General features: G+C 52.6%; 1 protein-coding gene across 1 annotated transcript; it reads right to left on the bottom strand.

The window, feature by feature from the left end:
- Positions 1-1,886: 1,886 nt before the first annotated feature.
- On the bottom strand, positions 1,887-11,806 carry AQP8 (aquaporin 8). Its single transcript, XM_034989043.1, has 6 exons — positions 11,157-11,806; positions 8,533-8,786; positions 7,191-7,317; positions 5,310-5,524; positions 3,725-3,859; positions 1,887-2,524 (listed from the first exon to the last, which is right to left on the bottom strand). Exons 1-6 carry the CDS (start codon positions 11,268-11,270, stop codon positions 2,476-2,478), a joined length of 894 nt encoding a protein of 297 aa, XP_034844934.1. The 5' UTR covers positions 11,271-11,806; the 3' UTR covers positions 1,887-2,475.
- Positions 11,807-13,737: the final 1,931 nt, after the last annotated feature.

Raw genomic sequence — 13,737 nt, forward strand, 5'->3', positions numbered from 1 at the left:
CACGGGTCAGAGAGTCAAGTGGAGGCTTGGCCACTCGGCAAGGATGTATTTCCAGCTAAACTGGCAGGTGCCGTAGGAAGACCCAGCGGATGGGTTCAGAGAGCCGTTCACCTGAAGGTGGGGGAGACTGCGCGTCCCTCACCTGGGCTTTACAGGCCTCCGCTCTGCACAGCTGGCCACAGCGGTACCCAGCATCCTCAAAAATTACAACTGCCCAGGGTCCATGTCGAAGAGGGGCCGGAAACGTTCCAGGTTTTCTGTGAGTTTTAAATGGTCACAGCCTTGGGGGAAGAAGTGCGGCATTCTCTCAGCATTGTCCCAGATTACCTGGCCTCCATTCCCTCACCGACATTTCGGTCTGTGAACTGACTCACATCTGGGAATTGGATGAGAGACTTTAAACCTCTAAGGGAAAAACAAGTGTTTAAGGGCTACAAATTTTCAATTCCTATAAGCCAGTTGCATCAATTAGACTTTAAGGGAGGAGTAAGAATGTTTTCGTGTTTAAGAACTAAAAGGAATGCAGCTGGGGGACGAGAAACATCATTTCTTGGATCCTCCATCTGTCCTCTGAAAGAAGAGTCAAAGTGCCTGTCTGTATTACTTTCCTGGGGCTGCTGTACAAATTACCCCAAACTGGGTGACTTAACAGAAATTTATTCCCCCCCAGTTCTGAAATCAGGGCGTCAGCAAGACCATGCTCCCTCCAAGGCTGTAGGGGAAAACCTTCCTAGCTCCTAGCTCTTGGGGACTCCTGGTCCTGGCAGGTGGCTCCGTGACTCCAGTCCGCCCCATCCTTCTCCGCAGGCCTTCTTTTCTGCGTCTCTTTGTCCTTCTCTGTTCCTTCTAAGGACTCCCATTGGATTTCGGGCCTGCCCTAACCCAGCGTGATCTCACCTTGATTGCTCCTTACCTTAATTACATTGCCAAGACCTTATTTCCACATACAGTCACATTCTGAGGTTCCGGGTGGACATGGATGTGGGAGGACACTATTCAACCCCCTGTGCTGCTTTAGAGGGTCGTTGTGGGGAATCAACAAGATAATGCATATAAAGCAGTCTGCATAGTGCCAAGCACATAACAAATAATCCGCGTTAGCTGTACACGTGTGTGTGGGTGCACGCATGTATATGTATGTGTGTATACACATGCATATGAGTGCATACATGCGTGTATATGTGTGTGCATGCATGTATGTATATATAACTATTTTGTTATTTACTAGATTTACCAAAACCTTATTTCATTACTTACTTAGCCAAATGAAACAGTAACCTTTAACACTTTCCACTCTTTGTAAATGTTCTAATTTGCTTCTTTCTGTTTTTTTTTTTTTTTTCATATTTCCTCCCTTTGTATTTTTCTTCTTTTTTTTTTTTAGGTTTATTATGGTTATTATTATTTATTTCCTTTCCTCCAAAAGTTGCTCCGGCTGTTTGGGCATGTAGCATGTAGCACGTCTGCTTTCTCACCAGGCAGCCTTGAAACATACTGGTGATTTTCTCTAGTGAGCATTTTCCTCTTTAAGCAAGGATTGAAAAATCCTTCCCTATTTGTGATATTTGTATCTTGCATCCAAAGACCACTGTCTCTCCAGACCCATGTTATGCCACATTATCAATTTCCTCGGGAGATCCTTGCCCCTCTGGCCTGCCCCCATCTCCACCCTCACCCCAGCGGAGTGCCCTGAGTGGGCTGGCCCATATCCTAGGTAGTGCTGGGCACTACCTCAGACCCTGGACTCTGTGTTGGGCTTTTCAGCAGGACCCTGCAGACTGTGATCAGAGATGGACTCTGAGCTCCTGGCAGAGGTCCAAGATGGGTCTGGCTGAGTGGGAGATGGGCTCTGGGGTGGCCTGCATCCGAAGTACCTACCTTGGCACTGGACTCTAAGCCAGGGCCCAGCTAACTAGACTCTAGGCCGTTAAGGCCCAACCTGGACTTTTGCTTCCTCCCCCGCAGTGCTCATTTCTGAAGCAAAAAGCAAGTCCACGCCAAAGGAAATGCTGGACTATTTATTGCAAAGCTAGATTGGCAGCTCAGGAAGCAAAGAAACAGAGCCCGGCAGGCCCTTCTGTAACAGAGGAGTCTGGGGCCAGAAGAAGGAGAAAGAAAGTGGGTGGGGGAAATGAATTCATATGTAAACAGCCACCTCTTCCAACTGCTCTTCTGCCCTGGGAGCTTCCCGGTCAAGAAAAACCCCTCTGTTGTGTGGTGCCGGGCCAGGCAGGGCTGGCAATGCGCTCCCCAGGCTGAGGTCTCTGATGAGCACGAAGAAATCTGGAGAACCTAGAGCATCCTCAGAACTTGGCAGCGGTGTGTCATCTGGGAGGCCAGGCGCCCGTGCGGGGGAAGCGGGTGGGCGGCTGCTCTGGGCCTCTGCCCCAGCAGGAAATGCAGGAGGTGGCCTGTCTGTAACCCGGGTGGGTCCTCAGAAGCCACCTGGGCCGCAGGAAAGCCTCCAGCTCAGTGTCACCGTCCCTTCAGTATTAGGCGGGTTTTCCCATCTCCAATGAAGAGCCTACAGAAAAGATGGCCCCATGAGGTCTCCGAGCCTCCAAGGGGAGAGACCCAGCCCTTCACCGAAGGTCTCCAGGCCCAGAATTCTCCAGAGAGATGCTTTCCTGAGCCTTTCCAGCCTCAATAGTCAAATCCCCTTGGGGAAAGGGAGAAACTCCTTCCTGTTTGTGTTCCAACTCTTTCCCTAAAGATGCTCATCTCTGCCATTCCCAAAGCAACAGACAGAGAATTATCAGGCTAAGCCAGGACTGTGGATGAGCAATGATGGCAGACACTTCACACCAGGCCAGCCCAGCGACAGTGCTCTCCCAGACTGTGGGAGGAAGGTCCAACTGGTACCAGATCCAGACCCTAATCCCCATATGACCAGAAGCAGAAAAGAAAGGACGCTACAGACCTTGGAGGCTCAGAAGACAAGAGTTCAGGAAGAAGGAGTCACGTAGATATGATCCTTCTGCTAATACCGCACGATGCCAGGGAGCACTGGTTACACTGTCGTTCATGTGAATGGCACGTGCTAGCAGGCATACTCTCGGGGGCACCATGTACACGGTTTTCTGTGTGGATGGGGCCCCCTGGAGTTGTACGACACCCTGTGAGGAACCACTCCTCCCCCACCCTTGGTACACATGGTTGTGCAGGGAAGGCTGACCTTGCCCCGACCCCAGACACAGCCAATAAGCATGTCTGACCCCCACGGCTCCAGTGATGGATTCAGAGGGGGACATGACCCAAGCTGGGCCAATGCAAACCAGTGAACATCAGACCCCGGACTTTTGCTAGAGCCCTTGCTCTAGTTCCTCTGGAGCTTTTAAGCTGCTGGGATATAAGCCTAGAGTTCCTGGTGAGCATCTCGGCCTCTCCTGGAGAGCCTCTCAGAACATGAGGCCTGCTCAGAGGAGAGCAGAACCCATGGGAAACACCAAGGCCTAAAGACATTGCTTGAGCACCCACCTAAAGCCAGTGCTACCCGTGAACTTTTCACTTAATGTGAGCCAGTAAATTCCCCCTTGTGACATAAAGTGTGTTGAGATGGATTTCTGTCCCTTACAACCAAAGGTCCCAGAGCCATAATCTTTGCCTCTGAAGAAGCCTCCCTTTTCCCTTCTTCAACCCCAAGTGAGATGTTAGCCTTGGGCACTCTGGGAACCATCACCAGGGGCCGATCAGCGGGGCCAGTGACCCGGGGTCACACTCCTACCTGATGAGCACTCCCACAAGCAGGCTGGCCAGGAGCGGGCCCAGCCAGTAGATCCAGTGGAAGTCCCAGTGATTGGCCACCACGGCAGGTCCAAACGCCCGGGCGGGATTCATGCAGGCTCCAGACACGGCACCCCTGCAAACACCCAGCCACATGGTCACCAGGATCCCAGCCAGACCCCCATTCACGTCAAGTTCATTTCCCCAGCTAGGCCACCACCCAGAAGCCCTCTTGAAGTCCGCATATCGTGGGGCTCTAGGGGGATCCCAAAGAAGACACAGGGGAAGAGGCTTATTAGCACCAGGAAGTGAAAGCTTGTCTGTCATCCCCTCCACACCCTTCTAGAAGAATGGCCAGCAGAGAGTGTTCAGTGATCACAGGCAGAGAAGGTGGATCTAGGTTCTTGCAACGTTGAAAAAGCAGTCATCAGCTACGTGAATTTTGGAGTCAAGCTGACCTGGATTCAAAACCCAGCCTGGCTATTTCTAAATGTGTGGCCTTTATTGAACCCCTCCGTGTTTCAGTTGAGGTCAAGGACCCACCTCATAGGCTGTCATCAGGAGTGAATGAGATCATGCAGTTAGGACCCGTGACTCACGTGTAATTCATGACAAGTGTCTCATCTAGCTAACCCAGTTGAGGCCGTTGTTGTGCCACAAGCTTGGGGTCCAGAGTATCCTACGGGGGGGAGGGGGAGGCTGTTCTCCAGGAGCACCTCTCTACTTCTGGTGTCTGTATCCTTGCCCCATTCCTGCAAGCTGGGGTCCTGCAGGTCTCACCAGATCCCACGCCCAGCAGCCACAGTCGAAAGGGCGGGTCGATTGGCTTGCAAATGAACCAATAGCCGCTAAGGGGCAGCAAAGCACCGCTGCAGCTTTACACACCTCGCCCCCTGCTCCCCAGACTCCGCCTCCCAACCGCAGGATGCCGGAGGGGTGCGTGGCCGAGCCAGGAAAGGCTAGACTCTGTTCCGTGTCCAGGAGGAAGGAAGGAGGTGGACATTAGGAAGCGGCTCCCTTGTCCCCTTTACCGGGAGATTTGAGCTCTTGTCCCACGTCTGTCCCTTAATTTGCCACTGTCCACTGTGTCCTCTCTGAGCTCAGTTTCCTCATATACAGAATGGGAGAAATAATCCCTGACCCAACCTTGTCTCCTTAACCCCTTCCCGAGCCCCCTGAGGGGCTCCGCCTCGATGAGTCGGTGGGTGTGGAAGCTCCGTGTGAGTCTGAGGCGAAAGCCTGGCTGCCCACTGGCTGACCAAACAAGCCGACAGAAATGTCTTATTGACGCTACAGAAAATGGAAAACCTCGCATGAGAAGGCAGGTTTCCGGCTTCCCTGGAGTGACGTTGGGAGGGTCACCAGAGGCCCACATTCCGTCCCAGCAACAGCTTACTGGATGGAGGTGCCCAGTGGAGCCTCCTCAGACACCCCAGCCCCCACCGCTCCCCGTTGTCCGCGGATGTCCGCCCGCTTCCTCTGTCTGCATCACCTCCGTGGCCCCTGTTAGCGACCAAGTCTGTGACCCTCAGGTAAGCTCTGCAGACCTGACCTCCTCCAGGGCCAAAGCTTGGCCCACGACTCACCCCGCCAGGATGTCCACGGTGACGGCAAAGCCGATGGAGAACGGAGCCAGAGGGCCCTGCGTCCTCTCGTCGATGGCGCCCATGCATACGGCCAGCGCCAACAGTGCCGTCAGGACGAGCTCCGCCACCACCGCCCCCGCCACCTGCCCCGGCTCCTGGACTGTCACAAAGGCCGCCCCGGACGCGTTCCAGAACTTCTCTTCAGGACTCACTGCCTGTGGAGAGAAGCGGCTCAGCCTCCCCGTGGGGGCAGGAGCCGAGGGGAGGGGCCTCGAAGCGCAAGCCCCCAGCCGTTAGAGCAGCACGGTCTGTCCAGTCCGCTCCAGTTTCTGCTGGGTGGCGCAGTGAGGGCCCCTGGGCTTCTCTGAGCCTCCTTTTGCTCATCCGTAAAATGGGCTCAGTGGCTGCAGGTGTTGTGGGCCCGAAGCTTATGTAACTAGATGACCCTCTTTGAGAAAAGGAATACAAAAATACCTTACTCAACAAACTCTGCAAACACCTATGGCCAGATGAACCCACTGCCAGGCCCCCGTCAGGCCCCTTGGAAGGGGTGAGGGAGCCCTGATGCTGAAGCGCCATTAGCTTCCCAGGTAACGAGCCTCAGGGGTCATCCCAGCACCTGGAGGGGGAAGGCGGCAGAGCAAGCTTCTGGACCCCGGACCTAAATCTGGACTCCACTGCTCACCAGCGCTGCTGAACTCAGGTCAAGGACACACTTCGCGGTGCCTGTGTTTCCTCCTCCATAAAGTGGGGGCGCTGATGATCAGAGCTCCCAGCTCGGGCGCTGAGAACTGACTGCGGCTTCTTGGGACATCACGGCGAGATTTAAGGAATCAAGATGTGCAAACTGCTTCGCAGGAAGGGTGTGCTCCGTGACCAGAGCTTCTGCCCTGCACTGCTCGCCACCGTGTGGGCCAGGTGTGCAAGAGGCCTGGCCTGCGGGGGGCCTGGGAGCTGCTCTCCGCGGAGGACCAGAGCGGGAAAGTCCAGCCCCCACTCTGCACATGGGGGAGCGGGGGTCTCAGAGGCAGACACGGGGAGACCAGGGCAGGGGGGACAGCAAACAGGGACTCAAGACCAAATCTGCAATGGGCCAGTGCTTGGAGCTACAGACCAAAGCCCAGCCAGGCTGACAGGCACCCCCTCACCCCCCACCCCCCACCCTATGCCCCCTAACACATGTGCCCACAAGGCCTACATCTTAAAGGGCCCTTGGTTGGATTGAGACTTAGCAGCAACAGGGAAGAAAGAAAAAGAAGGGAAGGAGGGAGGAAGGAAGTGAAGGACGGAGGAAAGGGGTCCATCCGTGCAGTCACATGTGGAAGTATTAAACTGTGGCGGGGAGGAGGAGCTAGCCGTCCTGGTGGGAGGGAAGGTTCCAGACATAAACTGAATATTATCTCCCGTCACAGGTAGAGGGACTCTGTTTAAAGGCAGGCAACCTGGAGAACACTTGGAAAAGTTAGTCCGGGAGTTTCTCAAGGAGAGTAACTCTCAGTTTGTAGGTAGGTAGGTAGGTAGGTAGGAAGGGAGGGAGGAAGGAACAAGTAAATGAACTTGTAAATGAATGAATGAATGAGTGAATGAATGAATGAAAACACACTAGAAACATTATCCAAAGCCATTCTAAAGCCAGAAATGGTCTCAGGAAGAGAAACTTCAAGCCCCAAATTCTGCTTCCTGGTCTGTCCAGGGAAGGGCTGTGTCCAGATATGGACAGAACAGGGTATGTTTAGAGAAAACCAAAGGCCCCCTTCTCGGGAGAAAAGGATGCACCCAGTCCCGCTGGAGGAAAATCCCACGGGAAAAGAGCTGGGCACCTCTGACTCCCTGCTCCCCTCACCACACTTCACCAGCCCAGCCCCCATGGGGATTACCCACCTTGGCCAAAGCGGCCCCGATCAGCCCCCCGCACAGCTGGGAGATCCAGTAGGGAAGGAGCATCACCAGGTTGAGGCCTCCAATCAGCATGGCTGCCAGGGACACCGCAGGGTTGAAGTGTCCACCACTGTCACCCGCAAAAGCAGAAGGAAGCCTTGAGACCAAGGTCTGGGCCGGCCCCCGAGAGAATGTGCCAGCCGGCCCCCAAGCCTGGCCTTGCAGTGCCAGAATGAGTCCAGGACCTTGCCAGAGTAGAAAACAGGCACCAGATCTCACCCATTTTCCCGGAGGTGCCAGGTGGTGGGGCGAGGGATGTGGGGGAGAGCCGGGGAGGAGACAGCAGCCTCCTTCCTGTCCTACACCCAGACCCCACGGTGCCCAGAGAAAGAACATGGTGGGTGACCATCCCTCAACTCCTTCCAGACTCACTCAGAGCTCCAGCCCTTGAAAGATGCAGCCACCAGTCAGAATGAGACCCCCAAGTCCAGATTAGTAGACAGAAAGAGGTATCCTGGCCTCCCCTTAAAAAGAGCTCCCGAAAGCTGAACTCTGCTTTTCTCCAGGCTGGAGTAAAACCCCCTCCCAATGTCAACCACACAGCGACCGAGCGCTTGGTGCGGGCTAAGCTCTCTCTGTCACGTAATTCCCACGCTGCCCGCCTGGGGCTTGCCTCCCGGCTCTGCCACTTACTGACCATGCAACCTTGGACAAGTCACGTGGCCTTTTGAGGTTACACCGGGAAAATGGGGATAATAATAGCAACTACCCCCAGGGGGTGTTATGAGGATTCACTGAGTTCCTATGTAGAAAGTGCTTAGAACAGTGCCTGGCACTTGGCTAGCATTGAATATGTGTGGGCTTGAGAAAAAAAACTATAAAAAAAAAAAAAAACAAGGGGGCGCCTGGGTGGCTCAGTTGGTTAAACGACTGCCTTCGGCTCAGGTCATGATCCCAGGGTCCTGGGATCGAGCCCCGCGTCGGGCTCCCTGCTCCGCGGGAAGCCTGCTTCTCCCTCTCCCACTCCCCCTGCTTGTGTTCCCTCTCTCGCTGTGTCTCTGTCAAATAAATAAATAAAATCTTTAAAAAAAACAAAAACAAAAACAAAAACACCTCTCTTCTTCCCCTGTTATTTGGGATTTGGAGAGGGACTTACCCAAAGCCACAGAGCCCATAAGCTGCAGAGGCAGGATTCGAACTCGGGCAGTCTGACTCCCCAGCGCACACTCCCATCTACAGTGCACTTGGAAGCCCGAGTACCCGCCCAGGGTCCCCACCGATAGCCTTGCTCCCCACCCCCCGCTGCCCAGGTTAGCCCAGACTGATGGCTGGTAGCTCGTCTCACCTGATATTCCCCAGTGTGGCGATGATGAGGCCCAGGGCCAGCCCGTGTGCCAAGGCCGGCTGCAGCAGCCCCGTGTCCGTCCCGTTCTCGATGACCGACAGGCAGCCGATGAAGATGAAGAGGGCAGAGCCCAGCAGTTCCACCAGACAGGGCTGCAGGAACCGCTCGTACCAGGACCCACGACACCTGCCCCCCATGCTTGGCGCCTTCGCCTTGCCACCGCCAAATTCAGGGTCACACATAGACATAGCTGCCTGTGGTAGGAAAAAGGGAGAGTGGGCACGGGTGGGAGGAGAGCCCAGAAAGAAGCCCCCAGTGCCACAGCCTTGAATCGATTCTCAGCACTCCCTTGCACGGCCCAGTGACAGAGGCAGCAGGGAGCTCACCTCTGCAGACATCAGGGCCAAAGCAACCTGGAGCCTGCTCGTGCCTGAGCTGGCTGGGAAACCCACACCTGCGCTACTGGACCCTCTTATCTCCGGGACCAGGGCTGCTGATCTGCTTCAGGCTCTGGCTCTTTTAAAGGGCTGCAGAGGCTCCCCGAGGGTGCCAAGAAAGCAATAAAGCGGGGGTGGGAGGTGGCCCTGGGGCCCAGCAGAGGAAACATATTTTTTTTATCTCAAATGGGCAGGGCAGGGAATGGTCAAGGATTGCTGAGCTTTCTGCCAATGAGCAAAAGTCACAGGCTTAGCCGCATCACCTGGAGAGCACTCCAAGCCTTCCCCAGCAGGGCCCAGCACCCTCAGCTCCCTGAGGTCACCATCAGGGTCCACCAGCATGTGGGTAGGAGGAGGGCTCCAGTGAGTTGGGACCGCGTGTGTGGGGAATAATGGCAAACTCATCTTCAGTGATTTTTTTTTTTTAAGATTTTATTTATTTGCGACAGAGACAATGAAAGACAGAGAGCATGAGAGGGAGGAGGGTCAGAGGGAGAAGCAGACTCCCTGCCCAGCAGGGAGCCCGATGCGGGACTCGATCCCGGGACTCCAGGATCACGACCTGAGCCGAAGGCAGTCGCTTAACCAACTGAGCCACCCAGGCGCCCCTCTTCAGTGATTTTTTCCACGGATTCCCTCGGACATCTCCTCGTAGCTCAACAACTGCACTCAGTCACCCTCAAAGGCTGATCCAGGACTGAGTGTGTGGATGGATGACCGTCCCCCGATGGTCAGAGGCAGCCAAGGCGACACCATGCACCATGGGATAGCCTGTGGGCTTTGGAAACAGGCTGCCTGGATCTCAGTCCCAATTCTGCCGTCAGCTGGTCGTGGAAACTTTCCACTGTGGATGGTGTAAGAGTACTAGCGATGTGGGGTCGTTGTGTGGTTTGAATGAGTTAATATAACAAAGAGCTTACAACAGTGCCAGACACACGATCAACACAACACCAGCATCTACTGATTAAGAATACAGATTTATGTTTATATATTTATATTTATTGAGCAATTTCTACATGCCTTCTACCTGCCAGGCACTGGGCTAAGTCCCTTCTATGTAGTATCTCATTTAAACATTACAGCAACCCTGTGAGGTGGGTACTATTATTATAGCATGTTATACACAGGGAAGTGGAAATTCAGGAAAGTTATGTTTCCCAGGGTCACTTCGGTTTTGTGATTGCAAAACTGGTGGGCTAAGTCACAAAGGACAAATACTGCATGAGGTCCCTGGAGCAGTAAGATTCATAGAGATAGAAAGTAGATGGTGGTTGACAGGGGTGGGGGTGGGGCAGAGGGGACTGGGGACTTGTTTTTTAATGGATGCAGAGTTTCAGTTTGGGAAGATGAAGAAGTTCTACAGATGGATGGTTGCACTACTTAATGACACTGAACTATACACTTAAAAGTGGTTGAAATGGTAAATTTTATATTGTGTGTATTTAACCACAATTGGGGGGAAAAAATAACTTGTGGGTTAAGCCACTGCAGTCTACCGCCTTTCTAAGATGGATGGATGCATGGATGCATGGATGGGTGGATGGATGGATGATGGATGGAAAGAAAGAGGGAAGGAAGCAAGGAGGGAAAGAAGGAAGAAAGGAAGGGAAGGACAAAGGGAAGGATGGGGGAGGGTCGGAGGAAGGAAAGAAGAGGAGAGAGATGGGTTTCTTTATTCGTCCATTCAACAAATATTTAAATACCTACCATGAACTAGTTCTAAGAGCTAACTGGAAATGTAGCAATGAATAAGGCAGGCGAAGATTCTTTCAGTGCTCATAACTATTATCTGAGTGTTTTTCTGTACAGATAGAGATGCATAGAGAAATAGGTCAGCGATAAAAGAATTTAATGAAAATGCCTACATATCCAACACTGTGCTAAGCCCCCCGCATCTATTCACAACAACCCTGTGATTTCTTATCCCTATCTTCAGATGATAAAATCAAGGCACAGAGAAGTTGAAGAAATTGCCCAAGGTTGTATAGATAAAAAGTATTTGTTTCAGGACAGAGAAGATGCATCAAGGGTATGACAGTTTGCTGAAAGCTCTTTTCAGCTGGAGGCTCCAGAATGCAGCCCCTCTTTTGAATATCTGCACATTTCGGAAAGTTTAGGGTTGATTATCTTAAGACCCGTACCCTCCCTCCTCTGTGCCCACTGCACACCATACATGATGTCTCTTACACCCTTCCTCCAGTGTCCTTGCAAATGGCAACACGAGACAACTGTCCAATTTTCTGCTTCCCCCATCTTCTTCACGCTTTGCCCCAGTCCTGCCAAGAGCTGCTTCCAGAACATTTCTCTCCTGGTTTCACCCAGGCCTCCATCAGTTCTTGCTTAGTCTCTTGAAAAAAAAAAAATCAAATGGTCATGATACACCGGCCAGGGGCTAGGCCCCGCCCTGGACACCTCACGTGCACTCCGTCGATTAATATTTACAATCATCTAGTATCTTCCCCATTTCACAGGAGGCAGGAACTCCCAGCTGGGCCTGCTATAACTCCTCATCACCTAGCTCATCACCCTAGCTTCACCCAATTTTAATCTGTTCCTCCCATACTGGAACCAGGAGGGCACAGTTGGGCACTTTGGTCCAGGTGGGGAGTCAGGCTTCTCTCCTTTCGCCTGCTGGCTTCTCTCTCAGCCTCAGTGTTTTCTTCTGGAAAAGTGAGCTAATATGAGACAGTGCACTGAGCACAGGGCCCAATTCAGAGCAGGTGCCCCATCAATAATCCCTATTATTATGGTCTGTCAGAGTACCTATTTATCAGAGTAGGCTAACCCGTGCAACAAAAAAACCAACGTTTTGATGGCTTCACATAATACGAATTGATTCATTGCTGACATAATAGTTCATAGCAGGCCCTTTATGACATGGTGACTCGGGGATCCAGGCCACTGCCACCTTAGGGACTCACCATCTAAGTCACCAGCCAGCAGATGGGGAAAGAGAGGACATGGGGGTTGTTCGGGATGCTTTTATGAGCTAGGCCTAAAGTGGCAAATAGCACTTTCATCCATATTTGATTGACTAGAATTCAGTCCTGTGGCTTCGCCCGACCACAAAGGAGTCTGGGAGGGGCGCCTGGGTGGCTCCGTCGGTTAAGGATCTGCCTTCGGCTCAGGTCATGGTCCCAGGGTCCTGGGATTGAGCCCCACATCGGGCGCCCTGCTCAGCAGGAAGCCTGCTTCTCCCTCTCCCACTCCCCCTGCTTGTGTTCCCTCTCTAGCCGCATCTCTTTCTGTCAAATAAATAAATAAAACCTTAAAAAAAAAAAAAAAAGAGTCTGGGAAATGTAGTCTGTGTGCCCAGGAGGCAAAAGAAAGGCGTTTCGTGAGCACCGGAAATTTCTGCCACAGGGCAGTTGTTGTTGCTCCCCAAACTGTCCACCTAATCACGTCCCTCCCTGCATCAAAACCTGTCAGCCCTTCCTGTGGCTTTCAAGGCAAAACCAAACTCCTAGAGCCAGCCACAGAGACTGTGAGTCCTGATGTGGGAAACAAAGGCAGAAGAGAAATTATTAAATTTCCTGACAACCTACAGCCCACTGACAAGTCCTTAAAACAGGCAGAGTGACATTCCTCTAGGAGCTCTGCTGCCTCAATGTTGATACTTCTCTCGGGGCAAAAGGCAATCCTAGCCTGACCCCCAGGACCCTGTAAGTCTACTTTAACATACAAAAATTCCTTTGGAAACTTCCTTTATCTCTACCCCCCAAGATGCACGTTGGCAATCATCCCCCAAGCATATGACCCACTGATACACATCTGAAGGGTCTCATGACTGAGTTTTTACCAAACAGTAATAAATGACCTTTTCCCAACAATAGCTAGCCCCCTCAAGATCCTGGAAAACTTGTTTCCAAAATACCTGGGAGGCTTGCACTATCCCTAAACCCCTCCCAACTTGAAAGTATATAATGGGCCGCTCCTCATGACCCCCGTACAGCAGCTCTTTCTGCCCACGGGTCCTGTCCTTGTGCTTTAATAAAACCACCTTTTTGCACCAAAGATGTCTCAGGAATTCTTTCTTGGCCGTCGACCTCGGACCCTATCTTTCCTATATCAAGTCCAACCCCTGACTCATCTCCTGCCACATGAACCCTAAACAATGTGTCAGATAAGCCAGGCGCCCGCACCCCTCCCTGCGCATGCTGTTCCCCATATTCGGAGTCCTGTTTTGCCCCCTGGGCCAGCTTCTACTCCGCACTCAAATCTCAGGCATCCACCCTCCCTGACCCCTGGGCCAACTAGATGTCAGTCCTTGAGACATGCCCTCCCTCGCCCGAGCCAGGGCTGGTCTCAGTAGCACCAAAACCAGCGGTTCTCCAGGGGAAAACTGAATGTCATTCGGCAAAACAACGTGTTTCTACAACTCAGGATTTCTTGCCTGGCCTGATGTCCCCATACACAATGCCCTGGTCTCCCCAAACCATTAAAATAACTGGTGGGCTAGGGAGATAGTGTCTTCTTAAGAACTTGTTTGGCTTGGCCAACTTTTCAGGCTTCCAATCCCGGGTCTGGTTGACATGACTGAGGCCTAATTTTTAATCCCTGTTTAGATCCCTGTTTAGTTCAAGATGTCTCTGCAACTGTAGGTACCTGTCTGCCATCCACCACCAGGTCCAGATGGAGTATAAAAGCAGGTCTATTTTATCCCGTCGCACTGCCCTTCCTTCCTTTCTTACTTTGATAGCTGCATTGTGGTGCAAGAATATGATGCTGGCTCCACAGCAGCCATCTTAAGACCATGAGGTACAACTTG

This window comes from Mirounga leonina, unplaced genomic scaffold (assembly GCF_011800145.1).
Source record: "Mirounga leonina isolate KUSES-001 unplaced genomic scaffold, KU_Mleo_1.0 Mir_454, whole genome shotgun sequence".
Taxonomy (NCBI): domain Eukaryota; kingdom Metazoa; phylum Chordata; class Mammalia; order Carnivora; family Phocidae; genus Mirounga; species Mirounga leonina.